Genomic DNA, 21,588 nt, shown 5'->3' on the forward strand with positions numbered 1-21,588 from the left:
TATACCAGAATCACTGTCTGAACCAGATCCTGTGACATTCACCTCTTCAATCTTCACTGAACTCTTCTTTTCATCTTGCTTATAACTCTTTGTTTTGCCTTTTTCTTGTTTCCACTTCGTACAGTCTCGCTTCATGTGACCCTTCTTGCCACAATGGTAGCATTCTATGTCATCCTTTGACTTCGAATCACGAGACTTACTTCGGTTTTGTGTCTTCTTACCCTTCTTCTCTTTAAACTGTTGTCTCCCTCGAACGACCAAAGCACTATTGCCTTTGCCTTTGTCAATGTTCTTCCTGTTCACTTCCTCTGTGAGCAAGCTGCCTTCTACATTGGCACTTGTAAGACCTTCTGGCGCGACAGAATTACTTAACGCTGTACGAAAAGTATCCCAACTGTCTGGCAAAGTGATTAAGAGAAACATAGCCTTCACTGAATCTGGAAAGACTATCTCTTGTGCTGTTAACTGGCTGAAAATTGAGTGAAATTCATTCAGATGATTTGACATGGCTGTCCCTTCCTTCATCTTCAAATCCACCAATTTCTTGAGCCAGTAAATCTGAGAAGCAGCACTTTGTTTCTCGTACATATCACATAGCTTTTGCCATACGCCATACGCTGTAGTCTCTTCTGCTACGTTGAAGTAAACATTTTCTGCCAGTGTCAGCATGATTGTGGAACAAGCTAACTCGTCAAGCTCTTCCCACTCATCTTGAGCCATAAATTCTGGTCTCTCCCCTTTGAGCTTCAGTGGCTTCACTTGTTTTTTCTGCACCAAAACCTGCCAAATCTGCTTCTTCCAGAATGGAAAGTTTGTGCCATCCAGCTTCTTTATGTTGTAAAGAGTCTCACTGTGAGAAGATGCCATATCTGCCAAACTGTTTACTCCTGAGAAAAATCCGGCAGAGTTTCCTCTGTAAACTGGCCTCTGTACACAGTAAACAAGCTGTAATCAACAAGCTGAACACCTCTCCTCAGGAACTGTCAGTATTTTGAAAATTTTTGACAGAGTCTCCCCTGTAAACTGAGCTCTGGGAACCAAAAGATAGCTCAAGAAACAATCATAAATAGCTGACCAATGACAAATCTAAAAAATCCCTGTAATATGCTGTCCTGTAAGCATACACTGTCTCCTCTCTGGGCGATGACAGAACCTGTATCTGTCTCAAGACTGAACTCTGAACAATGCCTCAACGGCCTGACGCATAAGATGCAATCCAGTGTCTACACAAAGTCATACATCCTAAGGGATAAAAGTCGCCGAAGAGGATGCGTGTAGAGGGGAACTCCAGCAACCTAATCCACCTCACACTGGGTAACCCAGCCCCCAGTGCTTGGCTTCAAAAAACCTCACACACGACCCTCTCAGATGGCTCAGCAAACTGCCTAGAACTAGCATACATCCTATAATAGACCAATCACTGTCCTATGACCGCTGCGGCGGTCTGTCTGCTAGCGTGACTCACAACTAGCAGACCCACAATCACAGTACATCAATCTGCAATACATGCCAGTGGTGTCAAGCCGTCGTATGGCCACACCTCCCCTGGAACCTGGCAAGCACAAGAAGTAGCAATGCAGACTGCAATATATATATCTGATGATATATATGTGTACCTGGTCTATAGATGATGCTCTGAAGACGAATAAGTGATGTATGTCGATGTCGATATTGATGTCGACCACCTCCTGCTTGCCAATCTACACAAGACGGATTTCTTTGCGGCTGAAATCTATCTTCTGTTGTAGTGCTCAGAACGAAATTCTGAGGGCATAAACGGCTTCGAAAGGGGGGTAAAACCCCAAGTCGCCTGCTGGAAACGCTCCCGGAACGCCGAGTGTGAATCTTCGAACTCCGGATCCAGAATCTGCCGGAAAAGTGCGCGCGCGCGCGATTGCGCAAATCCGCACTGAACCAAGGCTCTGATACCAATTGAAGTCGCGGAGCGGAGCGTGGGTCGACTCTCTCACACACACACACAATGATACACAGTGAGCTTACACAGTACACAGTACGCAGAGAACTGTTAGAAGGGTTATCTCCCAAATCCTTAGTATTCACAAAGAATATGTTAGTATATACAAAGAGTTAGAGGTAAGTGAGTTAGGCGGGCGGGCGGCCATATCCGCATAAGAGGCCACTTGGGCTTTAATCCCAACAGTCATCTCCAAGAAAGATGCCAGTCTTCTTTAGAGTCGGTCTCTTCTTCAGGAAGTCCTTCTTCGCTTCTATGGAGGGGAAGCGGAGTACGAGTGCCCTTTCCTTCGAGGTTTCTCCGTTGCTCCCACTTTTCTTAGTGCCCACTCTCCAAGCCCTCATATGCGTCTGGTCGTTGACCCCCACCAGAGTCATGAGTTCTTTCACCTCTTCATCCACATTATCTTAGTCTCTGAGGCCACATATCCTTACGTGTAAAGGCTCGCACACGTCTCCTTTGCTCCTCTTCTAGTGTCAAGTTGATGATGGTTAGTGTGGGGATGGGGGTTATTTCCTTGCCTTTTCCTTTCTTGACAATCTCGATAGATTTTTCGGCCTTTTCAGCTTTTTGTTGGGTCTTTGTGATGACATCTACGCACGAGGTCGTCATTTGTTTTTGTTGCTCCCCACCTTCTTTGATGGCCCGTACTTGTTCCTTAATCGTGCTAAGCTCTTCAATTAATGAGGGTTGAAGCTCTCCCTCTTCGAGGACATCCTGCGATCTCACCTCTGCAAGCTCTTTCTTGAGTAGTGCAATTTCCTCATATTGGGCCTTCACGCGATCCTCGAGTGTGTGTATCGTGCTTTCCTTTGCTGCCACGAGCACGTCAAGTACATTGATGGTACCTAAGAGGCAGCGGTTGATCTTGTCGATGGACTCACTCAATTTTTCTTTGCATTTTTGGATGGCATCCTCCACCGGATCACCTTTGCCATTCTGCTTTCTCACGATTGAGAAGCCGCAGCATGAGAGGGAGATGGGGGGTACAGAGCTAAAGATTTTTATTTATTTATTTTGGGGTTCCCTTCTCTCTCTACGAGTGCAAGTTTTCTCTCTCTACACGTGCAATTTTTTGGGGGTCCTCTTCTCTCTCTACGCGTGCGGGTTTCTCTCTCTCTCTCTCTCTCTCTCTCTCTCTCTCTCTACGTTTCTCACTTCTCTCCCTCTACGGGGAGCAAAGCGGGGGGCAACAAAGAGAGAGAGAGAGAGAGAGAGAGAGAGAGAGAGAGAGAGAGAGAGAGAGAGAGAGAGAGAGAGAGAGATGAAATGTTATATTAACGTCTTCGAAAGGCCAAAATGACCTATGAGACCAAAAAGGGTTACAATTGGTGAATTTGATACCATGTCTGAGTACGAAAAGTACAAAGAACTAAGACTAAAAACACTAAAACACTAAGGAAATGAATCTGAAGTTGATCCGAAGCTGAAACGAGATAGAGGGAGGGGAGTAGGGGGGGTTCAAATGAAATCTCTCATCGGTCGCTATTGAATCTCATCAACATCCTCCATGGTGAGTACTCTGGTTGGGCGTCTTGCATGTCAAGCTAGAGTGATATGGATCTTCTGCTTCTGCAGCCTTCGTCGATGATGGGAGACCCTTGGAGGTCGTCGCCGTCTGGATCTGCCTAGCTCAATGGGTCGATCAATCCACGTACCTCTAGTGTGGGTGGGATCTGAGATCTGCCGTGATAACTGCTCCTCTGGCTCTCCCCTGGTTGGTGTAAAGAAATCTGTGATCTATCTCTGAGACTGTCTCTCCCCTGATGTCCTCAACAAGCTCTCCCTAAGTCTGCACACCTCTAGTAGGAACAATCCAAGACATCTCTGATCCTCGTATCTCATGACTCTAGAGAATGGTCCAAAACCCTCTCTAAACGGACAATGGAAGCGGCCTCGTATCTCATAGTACGCCGGGCAATGACATGTGTAGTGCAACTCTGGCTTTGGCTCTAAGCGACATAGATGACATAACGTGGCCCCCGTTGCTACCCCTCAAAATCGATCGGTCTCGATCTGGAGTTGATGTGAGGATGTGCGTATTGCCCAATGGCGCATTGTATCCCACGAGATAAGTGCGTATCCATGTCTGCAGGCCAGACTTATTCGCATACTTATATCGAGAGCCAGACTTATACGCAGACTACAAGACATGGATGTGCCTATAGATCTGGTATGGGGTATTTTGGCTTTATACAAGACAATGATGCGGGTACGCACTACTGAGGGAATGTTTGACATGGTCCACTCCACTATTGGAGTGAAGCAGGGATGCCCCCTATCTCCGACTCTTTTTGGGATGTATGTGGATGAGTTTTCAGACTATGTAGAGCGTCAGGGAGACAGAGGGGCTCAACTAGCGGGGACATGGATTCCATTGTTACTATATGATGATGGTATTGTGTTGGTTTCTGACTCTCCAGAGGGGATGCATCGCCATTTAGATGCTTTGCGCACATTTGCTTGTGACAGTGGATTGCCTGTCAACCTTGGGAAAACCAAGGTTATGGTGTTCAACACCACATCACAGTGGGTCAGGAGGTCATCGCCCACATTTACGTATGGCCAGGAGATTATGGGAGTACACATATGCATATACCTATCTTGGGGTAGTTTTCAGTGGACCAGTGTTTTCACTGAGGAGAGCATCAGAGACTAGACTGACGAGAGCCTATGCAGCCTTGGAAGGACTGGAGAGGATGTGTTCGCAGGTTTAGTTTTAGGAACCGCGAACAAAGCTCTGGCTTTTTGACACTCTACTGACTTCAACTATGCTCTACGGAGTTTAGGTATGGGGACCCTTCGGGAGATTTGGTAGCATAGATGGATGGAGATATATGGAGAGGCCTTTGGTCACTATAATCGCTTAGATGATTTGGGCTAAGGCCTCGGTGCCGCATGAGATTATCCGAGTTGAGCTAGCACCCCCCCCCCCCCCCCCCCGTGGTTGAGGCATTGACTAGATCAGTATCCTTTATACACAGTTTATGGGACCTCCCCAGAGACAAATATGCTCGGCTTGCCCCGGAGTCATCTCAACAACTAACACTACAAGGTTGATACAGCATGTTGATATGGTCCAATGACAGCATGGTTTCAGTCACATGGTTTCAACTTGGATAGATCGCCTCTGTTTCAATACTCCTTGGATGCAATCTCCCTATCGTCCACACGGATAGAGATCACTAGACTCATACACCAGGATTTGATTCAGCTAGATACCAGGAGCACATGGATACAACCGACATAGGAGTTGGGCATGAAGACGATCTGGGAGCATGCCCCTCAATAGCTTGTATGATGAGGAGTGTAGAGATACAAGGATCAAATTATAGAGGGAAGTGCTCATGGGTATTACCACACATAGACAGTCACGGATTATCTTTCGCCGCCTAGTGCGACGAATGAAAAGGGCTTATCTATCCCAACTAGAGCGTGATCTGTATCAGCTATTTATGAGTCAAAACTCAGACAAAGCATGGAGGCTATTCCATGAGCATTCACCACCACCTCCACAGAGACATGGGGGGAATATGCCACATCTCTCTACACAGCATCGAGGCAACCACCTTTGCCGGACCCATTAGAGACATGCCCTGAGACATGTATTTCCCTTAGTGCCAAGAGGGTAAGGAAAGCCATTGACAGGATGAAAACAGGGAGAGCACATGATCATGATGGTCTGGTAGCAGAGCTCTTAATCCATGCCAGAGATATGCTTGCAGAGCTTCTTGCTATGATGTTTAATTGAGCCATGTATGAAGGCTTTCCTGAGACTTGGAGTATGTCTATGATTGTGCCTATTTTCAAGTCAGGAGATCCCATGATTCTCGAGAATTATTGCACCATCATGGTTGGTCACACATTGGCTAGGCTGTATGCATCTGTTCTTGAGCAGGAGCTGAGTAGATGGGAGAGAGAGTCTCGAGCCACCTTTTTGTGGAAAAATCCAGAAGGTGGCTCCCTTTCATGTTCTAGACTCTTCTGCAAGTCTCTCTCCACACACACACACACACACACACACACACACACACACACACACACACACACACACACACACACACACACACACACACACACACACACACACACACACACACACACACACATGGCCTTCTCACATGCGGAAAGAGAGAAAAAAGAAAGAGAGACTCTGGGAGAGCACCTCATGCGAACAAAGAGAGAGAGAGAGAGAGAGAGAGAGAGAGAGAGAGAGAGAGAGAGAGAGAGAGAGAGAGAGAGAGAGAGAGAGAGAGAGAGAGAGAGAGAGAGAGAGAAAGAGACGGCAAATAGTTGCTAGGGAGACAAAAAAGAGACAAAGAGAGTATCACCAAAGATACCCCACAAATCTTGATTTTCTCAATTGGGGGGTCATCTGCTATTTTAAACTTAAAGTTTCAAGTTTTTTGTATTGGTCTTATGTACACAAGATGGACCATCCACGACCATCCTCAACCTCCGAGTCCTCTGACCCCTCACGGGCTAGAAAAGCACATTCTCAAGCTCCACCCAACCAACTCCATATAGGCTAGCCATGCCCACATACTAGGACCCATTGCCATGTGCCTTGCCAGCTTCTAGCCCCTATTCTCATAGGCTCCTAGTTGCTAGGTTCTTAGCCTTTCAAGTAGAACGAGGAGTACGCATCATATTGCATTGATAGCGTACCAAAGGGACTTCATCACATCATTTCAAAAAATACAAAAAAATCACCTTTTTGGAACAAGATTGGCATACCATACCACCGTGCACCAACCGAACAATGCCTTCATAAAACTCTGCCCTTATACAACTAATTCACACAACCTTGGCATCCCATACCATGATAAATGCTAAATAATTTATGTAAAGTCAAACTAATTCATTCAATCATGGCATCACATACAACCAAAAATGCATAAATAGTTGATGTGTAGTCCAACTAGTTCATGCAATCTTAGTGCTCCGTACCACAAAAACATCATTAATAGTTGATTTAAAGTCCAATTATGAAACCATAATTGCCGTCGTGAAGTTGGCAGGTTCAAGAGCATGATGGCATCCAAGGGGAGTTGCTTTAGATGACAGGCTAGATGCAGATGGCTAGATTTGAATTGTAAGATAACTACATGCAACACATGCGAGTAGATTATCACTTTTTGAATTCACAAGGACACGATGCTGAAGCGGTCTACTAGGTTGGGGTGTCTGGGATATTGATCATTTGTTCAATCTTTTGTAAAATATAGAGATATCTCTTAGTGTTTATTTTATACAATGGAATTATGCTGATTCTATTTACACATTGGATACATGGTGCTTAATGCTTTTCCGATTTCCAAATTTTACATGTTTTGGACATGCTTCGACTAGCTCCAAGGGCCTACAAAGGTGTCGTTGGATCTAACGATACACATATTCTTTTGTTTTTTGGTCTATGAAATGTTGACCAAAAGTGAATGTGCATGGGTGCCACTCACTTAAATGTGTTATTGACGCACACTTTTGTGCTTAAGGTGCGACACGAGCCTCCCAAAGAGCTCTGCAAGGTATTAGGATCAAAGATTTAAAGGCCATCTATTGTTGAAGCCTGTATTCAAGAGTAGAAGGTTTGGTATGTAAATACCAAGTCTATGCTCTTTTTTGTGCAAGGTGACCTACATGTTAAAACATCGTTAGTAATCTTGGACCAGGATACTCTAGGATACCAAATGTCAATTCTTGTGCTTGGATCGTGTTGCTAACAATGCATAAAACACTCATGATGCCAATTCTTTGCCACAAAAACAAATCGAGAGATGGCCCCCCCTTTGAAGCAAAAGTGTAGAGGTTCTCACGACTTACGAGAAAGCTACTGCCAAAAGGTGTGTCTAGTCCATGATACAAAGAGCCTAGAGAGAGAGAGAGAGAGAGGTCCGCGCGAGAAGGTGATCAACTCACCATAACCACCGTGAACTACAGACATGTATAAGAAATCTACATATGACAAATCATCGAAGATAAGGGCCTAAGCCTCCCACGTGCCCTACATACATGGGGGTCGGAGGTGGAGGTAGGGCTCTTCAGTTGACAAAAATAATTGGGGGACCCTAAAAATAAAAGGCGCTAGAATGGGCAACCAGACATAAGATAGGCGGTCATCCCAATGTGGCCGATCAAACAAAAACACAAATCCACTCACACGCATGCATGCACGCAGACACACACACACAAACAGATTTGACCTATCCAATGGCCAATTCAACGCCCAAACGTTGAATTGGGAAGCCCTACAAAAAGGTGACAACATGGATATGCAACCCCTACTCCCTCATCCTAATTAATGATTTGATCCTTTTAAGGTGGAGGGTGGTTGAACCACACTCGAGAACCTAGAAGGCCCTCTCCAGCAAGCAAAAAGTGAAAAGTGCACATGGCACTTTGTAGTAATCGAGGGTTACATTTTGTTCGCATCGTAATGACTGTGGTGGGGTTGTAATTGAGGATGTAGCAGCCATATTCTACTACTCAAAGGTTGCGTTCTCGTGGGAGTAGTAGGTCTTCATGACTTGGGAAACCCTACGTGGGAAGGTTTTGAAACGGAAGTAGGTGGAGGTGTGGAAGATGGAAACTAAACAAGCACCTTACATTTAATTTTATCTAAGCGCGACAATGGTTGTACATCTCCTCTCTCTTTCTCTAGTCGCCATGCACGCATCTCTTGGCTCACCTCTAGACTCCAATGTGATTCGCGCTCCCTCTCTCTCTCTCTTTCTATCTATCTATCTCCGCACACATGTTGCCGACCCAACCTCGCCACTCACCCCACGAGGTTGTTAGTTTGCCGAGTCTCGCAATGAAGCAAGGCCTCATGCGTTATGACGCTAGTTTTGAGCAATCCCTCATGCATTAGGCCTACGATGCTGTAAAAATTTTGGAGGATGTAGAGGAAGCTATGATAAAGTAGTCGGCTTTCTTTTATTCCAAAGCCTTAAGATACATTTTGGGGATCATCAGTGGTAGGCTAAGAGCATCAGGCTAGCGATTTAGTAGGAGGAATTTGCCTTGGTAAGAGGGTTAGGTTTTAAAACCACCTAGCCTAGAACTTAGAGGGCTTGAAAGCCTTTGCTTTTGAAGGGCTTCCCCCTCTCTCACAATCACATCCCTCCCGCCAATTATTATTATCACTTGTATTTATTCTTGTTTTGCTGCAGGAGATTCTTTCACTCTTGGGCGATCGCGTACCCTGCCTGCCTGCACCATACCGGCTCTCAGCAGCAGCCCACCTTCGCTTGCACCCAGGTTGGCTTCCCTCCTTCCCTCGTCTTCCTCTTGCTCTTTCAACGCCGGGTTTAGGGTTAGGGTTTCTGCGTGAGTCGGAGAAGTCTCAACTATCTCGTTTAAGTTCTTCCCGCTTCACGAGGGAGCAGGATTCTTTCGGACTCTAGTTCTGAAGGTAGCTCGCGGTTTTTCCTGCGTCTGGCACGCTCACCAAGCAGAGACGATGGGGTCTCTTGCTGACTCACGAGTCAGTGCTTTTTTGTGGTAAACAGGTGGATTAGGGTTTTTGAAAACTCAGCGAAGTTCTGGCAGTCATGAACTTATGCTTTCTTTCTCTCGCTTGTAGGCTTTTCTAGGCATTCAGGTGCTCGTTTTTTGGAGCTACTGCTGTATTTTGAGCTGTGTGTGAAGATAAGTATGAGCGGCCCCAAAGTGGCCAGCAAGGCTGCTGCTGGTGGTCCTACCATTCCAGCAGCAGACCGCAAGCTGATTTGCACTGTGAAGGAGGTAGCAACGAACCACAGTGATGAGGAGATTTACGCAATGCTCAAGGAGTGCAACAGAGATCCTAACGATGCTGCACAACGGCTTCTCAGCCAAGGTTAGCCTCTTTCGTCTGAATTTTTTGATTGGTCTGTCACTTGTTGCTCATTAGTTCTGTCCGGTTTCAGTATTTGCCTGACAAAGCAGTTTTAGAATGGTTAATATTTTCTCACCCTAACTTGAACTTTGATGGCATTCTTGTGAGGGGGTGTTTCTGTTTTCTCTGAATATAACCTACATTTTCCTTTTCTTACCTCAATATTGTAAGTGATAGCTTCAGTTCTCCTGTTAATTGTATTTAATTTTGGGCGAGTCAGTTGTACTCTGAGCAGTAATGGTTTGTGTTCTCAGACACACTTCAGTGCATGGAAAATGTTTCAGTCAATGGGGTGTGGTTATGTTTGTTCAAAGTCTCTACAGGTGTACAGTAGAAACTCTCATTCCTGGAGTCAACACAGTGTGAGAAATTTCTATTATTGCCATGTAGGTTTAATTTGAAGGCATCATCTGACTTTGTTCTGTATCAGTCGAATTATGTTTTTTGCGGGTTTTTCTTGGAGCTTCATGGATGTTGCACTCAACAGTTATCTGATTTTCATTCTTAACATTCCATGTTCTGGATGAAATTTCTATTATTGCTACAAAGTAGTGTTTAATTTGAAGACATCACCCGACTCTGAACTATGCTAGTTGAATTTTTTTAAATGGTGGGTTTTCTTGGAGCTTCATGCATGGGTGGCATTCAATTGTTATCTGCTAGTTCATTCCTAACAATCCATATTGCAGGTAACTTTCATGTTGTGATGCGCAAGCGGGACAGAAAGAAAGAGGTAAGGCCTTCTGGTGCAGAATCACGATGCCATGATAACCTGAGGTATTAGGTCCGGGATTAAATGATTTCTTGACTGAATTTTGTAGAGTGGAACGACTAAAGATCAGTCAGATAGCAGGCAAAGCAATTCTGGAAACTATGGCAGGGGTGGGAGGAGCACTGGGAACTCTGGAAGCAGGAGTTCTGGAAGGGGAGTGCCACCTTCTAGAAATGGTATCAATGTAGTTTTGCCTTTGTGGGGTAAGCTTGGAGTGTTCCTATCAGAAACTCAACTGATATATTGGTGTTTTCTGTAGAAGGAACTGGTGGTCGAAGTAGGGTTGCGGCACCAAAGGAGAGTGACATTCCGTCCGTTGTGAAGTCTTCGAGTTCGCCTGTAGGAGGAGGGTTGTCCTATTCCCAACTTGTCCAGCCAAAGACTTCATACAACAATGCGACGTAAACCTTTCTTGCAATGCTTTTTGTCTTTTTTTGCCCACCATACATACTGTGTGATCTAATTAGTTTCTGCTTTTTGTTTGCGATACACAGTAACATGAACGTGCCGCCATCCACTGGGCTCTCAAATGGAGAAACACTGCAAGCAATTTCATATCCAAGTATTGAGGGAGGTTGGCCTGCAAGTTCAGGACACAGTGCTTCAACAGCTCTGCAGGGTGCATGGCTTGCAGGATCAGGTCATGGTACAATAGCGGATATGTTAAAAAGTGGTGGGCGAAAACCCAACCCTCTATTAAGCAGTGATGTCATCTCCACTGCATCTACAGCAGGCATTGGTCTTGAACAACTCTCTGTATCAAGCATGCATATGCCTGCACTGGATCCTTCAGTGAATTTGCCGTATGAGTCCCACATGCGAAGCCCCAACAACATCATGAACAGAGAAATTGGAGCTGGAGGGATTTCTAGGTTTGCTGGTGATATGGCATCACTGCAAGATGGAGAGTCGTCTCACTATGCACAAGCAAGTAACAGCGTTGCACTCTCTCTTGAGAGAGATGCAGCTTCATATCAACCTGCTGAGCTTAATGGAACTGCACCTCTGGAAGAACAGGCACCAAGTGCAAGTGGTTATCAAGGTCGGGTTTTAGATTTGCAGGAGGGGCAGTCAAGTGGTTTAGGAAACCAGTTCAATGGTCCATCTAGCTATCATGGACTGCAGTATGCAGAGAGTCAACAAGGTTGGTTGGGTTTGTCATGTCCCAAGTTTTGGTGAAGTATGTTTATGTTGATGAATCTTCAATCGATAATCAAATGTTGGTTTCTATTTTGCAGAGAACACAAATGTTGATTGGGGATCTCATTTGTTAACACATGAAGAAGCTCCTGCTGTTGAAGCCTTCTCAGAGGGGAGAGTTCCAGATGTTCCTTCTTCACCTCCCGCTATTTCTAACTCTGCTGCAAAATTGCATGAATTAAACCTGCGAGATAACCATTCTGTAATTATTCCTGACCACATAAGGGTCTCGGAAGCTGATTGCACTATGCTAAGCTTTGGGAGCTTTGATGTCGGGTTTGATGGCCTGTCTTCAAAGCCAACTCTTCTACCAGAAACTGAGAGTCATGCCTTTTCCGCTAGCGAGAGCACAGCTGTGGGCGACCTCACAGCTGCCATGAGGTCTTTGTCTACTAGGTACGTATCATAGTGTGCATGTCAATTGAAGTATACATTGATGTTACTCTTATCAGGTCTGCAGGACTAGCTGTGCAAATCTTGTACAAATATGCTACTATGACATAATCCAGCTATTTACATTTGTGGATATATTTAAGGTGAAACTCTTGGTAAGGGTGAAATGGCTCTTTATTTGAAGTTTTGTATGAGTGCTGCTGCTATATGAAATCGACAAATATTTGAAAGCCTGAAATTGATGGAATTTTGACGCTTCTGTTTAATGTGGCTGGTTTGGTTTTTACATTTGTTTGAAGCTCTTCATTTTGAGATGAGTATGGGTGCTGGCAGTGGTGGAATTAGCAATTCAGATCTTCTTTTGTTGCACAGCTAGATTCGGATTTGACATTTGTCTATCTGCAGTGGTTATGATACACTTCTTGGCTGAAACCTATTTTTACTCCAGCTAGTCTAGTTTGACAGTGAGTTTACTTGACTGAGGCAGGTGCCTAGTGAATCATAGTTGGAAAGAATTGAGGGGTAAAGCAGCATGAGTTGGAAACGCGTCGATGGTGGTTTTGAGGTAGCAAAACACAGCTTTGACCATGTACTTCTTAAGTTTGATGAGAATGGGAAACATATAGACACCTTATAGCAGAGCCATCTTGTTACCTTTGTTTTTTGAGGATATACGGAAAGTGCTCCAGGTGTTTTTCCCAAATGAAGACAGATTCCCTTTTTTTACCTCTAAGGGTGCTCGATTTTCTTTTGATTTTGACTGGGTTTCCCTTTCTATGTGCATGGGGCCTGTACACATTGTGGATTGCTGTGCGATGTATGATACTTGAATCTGATTTTTGGAAGTTCTATCATTGCCAACAGCGTGCCGCCTTCAACAACTTTGGAACATGAGCAATCGATTTCATCTATTCCTGATCCAAGCCTTCATGGTAATCCAGATGCCAATGGCATAGCTGATGAAAATGAAAGTAAAGAAGAAGAGGAACTTTCAGAGCCACCTGCTCAACATGAGTACGCTCCAAGCTACTCAGTAATAGATGCTGTCTCCTCAGATCACACAAGGGATCATTATGCTGCTGTTACAGAGGATAGAGATTCCAGGCCTCGCGATGTCAGTGCAGTCCTTGTAAGAGTCAAGATGCTTTTTTAAACGTGCTATTGGGGGTCTTATCCGACAAGTTAATCTAATGGTGGCTCTTTGTGTTTTCTCTTGCAGCCCCAGTATGATAATTCTACTTATTACAGTGGCGTGTTTCGTTCTGTACCGGAGATAGATTCGAGATACTCGGCCTTCTCTCAGTTGGCAGCAAGTGGGAAACTGTCTACTAGCAGACCGGCAGAACCTCCTGGACAGAATGCATCTCCAGAGGTGACATAAGTTCTCTCCCTGTTCTTTGAGAACTCTCCACGTGTGCTAGTGTTGATTGTCTGTTGGCACATTTGTAGGTTGTAAATGCATCGGTGTATTCCAACTCCAACACAGTAGGGGGCCAGACAATGCCTGCTGTAAATAATGGTCCATCAGCAATGACGCTCCCCCAACACTCAATGCACCCTTATGCGACACAACCATCAGGCTTGCCACTCGGTCCTTTTGCGAATGTGCTTGGCTACCAATACATGCCTCCTGGATTTTCATATGTTCAGAGTCCATATCAGCATAACTATGTCGGCACAAGCAATTATCATCAGGTGCCGACTGCAGTGGGTGCTGGAGCGATGAAGTTTCCGGTGCCTCAATACAAAACGGGTGGGCCTGTAGTTGGTGGAATACATAATACAATGTCTCCGAGTAGTTTAGGTTATGGAGGTTATCCCAATAGCCAACCAACTGCGAACTTGCCAGTTACATCAGGAAACACGTCCACCTTTGATGATGCTGCTACACAACACTACAAGGACAACACCATGTACCTACCAAGCCAACAGGTATGCCAGTCAGTTCTTTTGTTTTGCATGGAAATATATGTGCAGAGAAAAATGGCCTTTAAAGCGATGTATTGTATGCACGGCTGCATTCCAAACACATATTTATGTCTTCCCATACTGTACAATAAATGTCGTACTGGTAATGAGTACTTTATGTACTGGTTCTTATTCATATGCACACATAAATACACATACATTCGTGTATGTATGCATGTATCTAGGGTTAAGAACATCTGACATACACATGCATGTATGTGTATGTGTAGTATATACATGCATGTATGTATGTATATGCATGTATACGTGCATTTAAATGTATGCAAGCATGCATAAGTAGACATGTACATCTATTTGTATTCAATACCTGACGAATTTTTCATACTGGTAGTGGTTACCCATATTGCGCACTTTTTTTTGTACCGTACTTATCGTACTTATCCACCTTGCTTGCTTCAGCAGATTGATGGACCTTCTGTTTGGCTTCAGTCCCAGCTGGCCAGAGAAGCACAAGGGAGCTCATACTATAATGTGCCTGGCCAAAGTCAACCTACCAGGTATTCCCAGACGCAATCACTACTAACTCACACTCATCCTGCAGCTGTGTATGGCGGTAATATTTATCATCCGCAACAGTCAGGCTCAAGCGCAAGTGCTCATCAGCTACTCCAACAACAGCAAGCCTTGGGGTCTATGGGAGCCCTGGGAACCCAAATCGGTTCTTATCAGCAGAACCAAAGGGCTCAACCAACATGGGCTCCCGGTCCATATTAGAGTGTGGTATACTAATTTAGCCCTTTACAAAGGGTATTTTATGCCCTTGGTTTTGCACCCATCATTAACAGCAAGGTTTGAGTAATGTCTGACTAATCTGTCGTGTTCATCTGTGTTCGATGTCGGCCTCTTCCCACTGGAGTTGACTAGCCTACCAGATAACACAGTCACTAACATTCCTGGCATTCGTGTGAAGGTTGATTTGGGTATTAGCCCAAGATGAGCATTTGTAATATATGGTTCTGGACCAACAGGACAAGAGATTCTTAATTTAAACACTAGATGATTTCGTTTTCTTCTCTTAGTGATGCCATTCAGTGAAATGGAGTTCTGAAACCTGCCCCTGCCCTTTCCCTAGTATGCTTTGTTATATTATCTGTTTTCAAGCAAATGAAGTTGAAAGAGCTCTAAATTGGTTGTCAATTTAGTTCTATTTGTGTTTAGATGGAAGAAGTAAAGCGGTGGTTGTATTCTTTCCTAGAATATCTTGCTGATAGCCTTCTTCAGCCAATAACAATGTCAGTTATTGCGTATTGCCAACCAGTGTTTAAATCGATGTTCATGGTAGTCTAATTTTTAATCTTACAAATCATGGTTTTCCACAATTTTTCCTTAATGGCCCTTTCACCGAACACAGTGAACCAAAATTGCAGAGGGTGGCCTGATTGTGGGCAAGGATAGTTCTGCAGACTCACAGTGACATAATTATTCGTGCAGAGCTGATTGCATCAGAAACATTTGAAAACAAGCCGTACACTCTAGTCTGGTTCACTGAATGTAGTCTGCAAGGACATTTGGAAAATCACCGCCTTTTTGGCCAAAAGCTAGGGCCCATGCACTCTATGAAGTGCAGCTGGATGTTGAGTAAAGGTGCAATGGAAAATTAACAAGAACATTTCTCTCTAAATTAGTACACGTGGTGTGTTTCCATGAAGTCAATGAAGTCTCCATGAGTTCCTTTCAAAGTGGTGTGTTTCAAGAGCATTTGACGAAGGGTCCAAAGTTACACGTGGGTCTTCAAACAAACCAAACGGACACTTTGTGTCTGCTGATTGGGATTTCTATGAAAAGAGTTGGAATTAACGTGGCATTGAACTCCAGTTTCTCCAATAGGGGATTAAATTGATCTGGATCCCTTCAATATGCTGCATTGAATTCAAAAGCCAGCTCCAATGGAGATAATTTGCATTTCTTGCACTAACAGAGTTAAGACGTCTAGATGGCTTACAATCTTCCGTCTATGGATGCCCTTGATGTAGAATACATCATTACAAATAGGGTCTGTGAGCAGACGAGATTTGGAGTGATTTGACTACTGAGCAAGAGGCCACAGAAAAGATTGCTGCATTAATATCGTCTTTTGCAAATTCATAGACTAAATGAAGTTGCATTTGTATCATCTTTACCCCTTTCTCAACTTGAGACCATACACTCCAATGATGAATAAGGGAGGGGATATTGGGCAGCCTTGCCCCTACAGAATAGGGATAAGAAATGCACTACAACTTGTCAAATGAATATATTTTGCAAGTGCATTGGCTGTCATGAGAAAAGATCTAAAGGTCCTAATCATTATACATGTCGAAAGTACTTCCAATCTCATGTCGTAGGTATATGTGTCGTTATTTGCCATACCAAGCTTGTTATGTGATGATGTAGACAAATCATCTATGTTGGGTACCATTGGATGAACCGATGCATATATCAATGTTACCTACTCACTAATATTAGTGTTGTTAACACACATACCTATGCATTCCAATGCATACTAATGGTAGTACTAGTGTGCATATTGACACATTTAAGCAATCAAAGTGCAAATTTGTATTGTGCAGCATGGGTTGATATATATTACAGCTTCAATCCACACTAGGTGTCATCCCATCTTGCCATCGTGGAATACAAAGGCACCTCTACTCATTGGGACTAGAGAAAAATTATCATTCATACGATATACTAACATATCAGAACAATATGTGCTCCATTTACATCATACTAAAGATTGGGTAACAATTGTATTACAACGACAACAACAAAAACAACACTTGCAACATACTAACCATCAAAACACATAACACTAAGAACTAAACAATAAGAACTTGCTTGCCAAAATCGGCACTTTCATAACCAACAAAACTTTTGTAACCATCATCATGTCAAGTGTTATTTTGAGAGCTATTGCTTTTGTAGTTATTCAAGTATTTCTTTTACTCATCGTCATGTGAAGAGAAAAAGAAAACGACTTTTGACGATTAACCCATCCAAATCTAGGAAAACTAGCAAAGTAAATGCAAAAGCCATAACCTAACTAGCAAAGTAAATGTAGAAGGCATAACCATAACCAAAAGAAGTATCATAGCCATAACCATAACCATAACCATAACCATAACCAAAAGAAGTATCTAAGAATATGCCAAAAATGTGCAATTGGAACCATAACCATAATTTCATAGACAATGAGACAACTTCTCGTTAAAATCAGAACAAGTGTAGGATCAAAGACATAAAGAGGGACACACGAGTGCGTGTAATCTCTCCCCATGTAAGAGTGCGTATGTCCCTCTTGAATGTATCTGATTTTTAAATCAAGTTCATGCTCAAAATAGGTACATTAATCACTTGGTCACAAAATAGGCTTTGCTCATGATGAGCTCACATAAATAATAACTATGTATAAAAAATGCTAATAATCTAATGACATAAAATATGTGAAATGTGTGCTTGCCAACCTCATCCAAAATGTGGTGGCAAAATCACAAAATAAAAGTCATCGCTAAGGTTTACTACACGTAGCCACTCATTGATTTGCTAAACAACAACGTCGTGGCATGTGATCATAATAACCATATCAATTCTAAATGCACCATCAATAAAACAAGATCAAAATCAACAATATAAAGATATCTAAATATTCATTTCCATTACATGTCTCATAGTTAAAAAATAATTGCCTTCGATTGTTACAAAACCCAAACTAACGAACAATGGTGGCCAACCACTCACATTATGGCTTTGTAAGTGGCGTTTCTTAAATCGACGAATCTACGCCAATGTGTGCCTTGCTTAAATCGATGAATCTATACTTGTGTTGCCTAAATCAACATATCTGCACTGTGGTGCTACCTAAACAAAGATTTGGCTACCAGTCAACCACAAGCCAATTGCAACTAAAACAGACCTGCTTGAAGATATCAAGGTATCAGCAGGACCTAGAGCAAAGCAAAGTCAACAAAGGAGATACAAAGGTTCTCAAGAAATTTGGATTCCTAAGTCTTCCAATGCTCCTAGTCAAAAGCCAAATGCTAACAGTGAACAGAGGCCTACAACAACATCAAAGAATCCTATCAACATGCCTAATTGGAGAATCAAACAGATAATGGAGTCTTCACAATCAAAGAAGGACCACCCAACCAACGCGAATGCAGATTCAAGGAAGATAAAACAGGTATGGCAAAAGAAACCTTCAATGCCAACTTGGTCCTTCACTAATTCTCTTTTTGAGGATTCAAAGTTACTTTTACCTGAAAAAATATTTGTAGTACGCACAACAATGTAAAAAATCAAGTTGCTAGGGTGTAAAAAACACTTGTTAACCCTCACGTACATTCCTATCACCTATGATAGACGCCGTATTATTTTATTTGGTAGAGTCACGTATTGGGCTTGTCGGTCCAATAGGAAAAGGGTAAGAGTGATAGCCGATGAGAGGCACACTCTAACTGGAACATTCAAGGGCTAGTTGGCTAAGCATGGGTGCCCAAGTGTGAATGGAGCGAGCTCATATAAAAGTCAACTAAACCTAAAGTTCGCTCATTCTTTCATTTGTGCAGTTGAAGCTCTCTCACACTCACGCTCTGTGTCACCATCTCTGTAGCCAGGACGTTATAAAAAAAGTAAAATAAAATAGAAAAAATATATTTATGTATATATAATATCTCCCCCTCTCTCTCTCATTCCCACACACAACCCATACACATGCACACACACATTCACAAGCATCTTGTCACTCACGTATACACACACACACACACACACACACACACACACACACACACACGTGCATACGCACTTATGAGCGAAAACAAACATATGCACTCATATTCAACGTGCACACGTCTATACGCACACACAAAACACAACACACGCACGCCATACGCACCCACAAAAAATAATAAGAAAAAAACCGAAGGAATCAACATCAACGCCCAAAGAAGAAGAGACGGCCAAGTCGCACAACGCCAACAATAAATCAAGGAAAGATGTCGAAGGCATGCCCCGACCGGCCCCGAAATTGGTGAGCGCACTACACCAATGCACCAGTGAGGCGCGCCGTTTGCCGGCATCTCGTCCACGATGCATCTTTGCAGTAATATCCGTAGGTTATCATTACTTTTCCAGTTTCGAGCCAAAATCTTGTAAAAAAACTCCAATTGCAAATTGTCACCTCTCTCTAGGTGATAGTCACAAAGGCCCACCTAGGAGTTTTCATTTTTAAATCCTCCTAAGACAAAACAAGGGTCAACCATCTGGGGGCCAACTCCTTGCTTTGTCTCTCCTAATTAGGGCCCTAAACCTAATCAGATTACCCTAACCTAATGCAACCTGCACCTATAAAAAGGCACTGAGAGGTCACTATCGGGGGGGTCAGCACTTGGTAGCATTTTGGTGGGAGGGATTGGCAACACTTGTATCAAGAGAGAGGGGATTTAGTGTAGCATTTTGGGAATTAGCACTATGTGAAGAAGCCATATCTACACCTTGACTCCATCTCAGTATCTCTCTCTGTCACCATGGTTGCCACCTCATCGAAGATAAGGTTGCTATAAATATTGCATTAAATCAGTTTCCCCTCACACCTCGGGGGGGTTTTCATCATCTGCGTCTCTCTCTCTCTGTGTGTGTGTGTGTGTGTGTGTGTGTGTGTGTGTGTGTGTGTGTGGAGAGTTTGTGCTATTTCAAATCACCATTGTCCGCATCCTAGCTGCTCAAAGCTAGGTGGTGCCCCCTGTTTATTTCACCGTGGTTGGCTCGGCGTGCATTGGCTCCTGGTGTTTGAGGCCGTCGGGGTCTGTGTCGCGCTTTGCACTCGTTAGTACCATCACTCAAATACATAAAAGAGATTTTTTTTGTAGATATTGTGGTGTGTGGGTCTTGTAGGTGTGTCCGACCACCTAGTGTGGGAGGACACTAGTAGGTTCTTGGCATATGTAACCAACCTCTCTTGCTATAAGAGAGATGACGGATTAATGAATAAGAGGTCTAGTTTTGGTCTAGTCTCTCTCCTGTAACAGTACGTTACATTGGTGGAGGCGGCGGGCAAGGGTTAGTTAAAAAACCCTTTCTTGGTTTTCTTGGGAAGCCAAAGATGGCGATCTTCTCATGGGATACAGGGTAGCCAGAGCCTTATGCGATTTCGGGTGATAGCACCACTCTCTCAGCCTGTGCTAACGTTGAAGCCATGCACGCAGAGCTGTACGCCATCAAATAGGCCTGTCAGGCCTCGCAAGTGGTGCAAAGCCCGTGGAGGGCAATGTGGAAGAAGAACAAGCCTCAGCTAGGAGTGACGGTGGCGCTTCAAGTCTTCCAGCAGCTCACAGACATTAACGCGATTATGTTTTATGTGCCTGTGCTTTTCCAGACGGTGGGCTTCAAGAGCGACGCTGCCCTCTACTCATCCGCCATCACAGGGGGGATCAATGTGCTCTCCACGCTTGTGTCGATGGCACTTGTCGATCAGCTGGGCCGCAGAAAGCTGCTGCTGGAGGGCAGCGTGCAGAAGTTGGTGGCGCAGGTTGCCATCGGAGTTTTTCTTGGGAAGTCGTTGAAGGCAGGGCTCTTGCCACCATCAACGCCCACATTGCAATCTGTGAAATGCATGAAGGTGGAGGATCAAGTAGTTGGTAAAGCGGAAGAAAGGGATACCACTCAACCTCAATGGGAGTCCAGCAACATGGACACGATAGAGTATGTGAATAAGGCATACGCAGGGCCCATTGTTGAGGTCGATCCTGTGACTGTGTTTCGTCGTATAATAGCAGAGAGACGCACAAGCTTAACCATGGCTAGGGCAAAGCAGCAAGCAGATATGCGGTCATCAAACAATCCACCGCTCCCCTGCCTTTCATCCTTGGCAGCAAATGGTCAGACGCAAGCTTGTGAAGGACACTATCAAATCTCCTGAAAGCAGATTTCCCTAGTGAAGTGAGGGTTCCAGCGAAGATACCACTGGGGCGCAGTTCAAGGTGCTGCCCAAGCCTTAATTTCTTGCCCGATCAGGCCATGATAACCGTTGCATGCTCAATGATGCTCGCTCACACATGTCGAGTTCTAGAAGAAGTACAAAATTAAGAATCATATTCAGGGGTTGTTCACAGACGTAGGAGTTGCTGCATCTTTGGTGCAGAGGTGCCTAGTCTTTTCATTTGCCAATGTAATAATCGAGCTCCATGATTCAGTTTCAGTTTTAAGGTCTCTTTCTTTGTAGTAGGTTTTTCCTAGTCTTTGTCTTACTCGATCACACCGAACCCCTTTATAAAGATGATGTATGTCGCAAAAAATTTCGCACCCAATCCTCAGTCAGTCCTTCCTCGTCTTGTCCATTTCATTGGGATAGCGACCTAATGTTTGCACAAGCGAGATGTATGAGTTCCATGCCTTGATGATGAT

At 43.9% G+C, this 21,588-nt stretch overlaps 2 protein-coding genes across 7 annotated transcripts; both read left to right on the forward strand.

Moving 5' to 3' along the window:
• The first annotated feature begins 9,078 nt into the window (after positions 1-9,078).
• LOC147430529 (uncharacterized) lies at positions 9,079-15,218 on the forward strand. Of its 6 annotated transcripts, none has more exons than XM_086493141.1 (11): positions 9,079-9,235; positions 9,561-9,815; positions 10,544-10,587; positions 10,676-10,802; positions 10,886-11,027; positions 11,121-11,770; positions 11,865-12,222; positions 13,084-13,348; positions 13,439-13,591; positions 13,669-14,151; positions 14,608-15,218. In XM_086493141.1, the coding sequence occupies exons 2-11, from the start codon at positions 9,632-9,634 to the stop codon at positions 14,920-14,922; spliced, it is 2,721 nt and encodes a 906-aa protein (XP_086349267.1). In that variant the 5' UTR covers positions 9,079-9,235; positions 9,561-9,631; the 3' UTR covers positions 14,923-15,218. The 6 variants fall into 6 exon arrangements, with proteins under 6 accessions (XP_086349267.1, XP_086349271.1, XP_086349272.1 ...); XM_086493145.1 differs by having other exon boundaries at positions 14,611-15,218; XM_086493146.1 differs by having other exon boundaries at positions 10,889-11,027.
• Positions 15,219-20,452: 5,234 nt separating this feature from the next.
• Positions 20,453-21,103, forward strand: LOC147430530 (sugar carrier protein C-like). The gene has a single exon (XM_086494411.1). It carries the CDS (start codon positions 20,453-20,455, stop codon positions 21,101-21,103), a length of 651 nt encoding a protein of 216 aa, XP_086350537.1.
• Positions 21,104-21,588: the final 485 nt, after the last annotated feature.

Source organism: Adiantum capillus-veneris, chromosome 21, assembly GCF_014529385.1.
Source record: "Adiantum capillus-veneris isolate H3 chromosome 21, ASM1452938v2, whole genome shotgun sequence".
In the NCBI taxonomy this organism is placed as follows: Eukaryota; Viridiplantae; Streptophyta; class Polypodiopsida; order Polypodiales; family Pteridaceae; genus Adiantum; species Adiantum capillus-veneris.

Excerpts from the sequence above, each read along its gene's own strand:
- LOC147430529 (XM_086493141.1), top strand. The coding sequence starts at position 9,632 with ATGAGCGGCCCCAAAGTGGCCAGCAAGGCTGCTGCTGGTGGTCCTACC. Across the intron at positions 12,223-13,083 it reads ATGAGGTCTTTGTCTACTAG|CGTGCCGCCTTCAACAACTT; the intron begins GTACGTATCATA and ends CATTGCCAACAG. Across the intron at positions 13,349-13,438 it reads GCGATGTCAGTGCAGTCCTT|CCCCAGTATGATAATTCTAC; the intron begins GTAAGAGTCAAG and ends TTTCTCTTGCAG.
- LOC147430530 (XM_086494411.1), top strand. The coding sequence starts at position 20,453 with ATGTGGAAGAAGAACAAGCCTCAGCTAGGAGTGACGGTGGCGCTTCAA.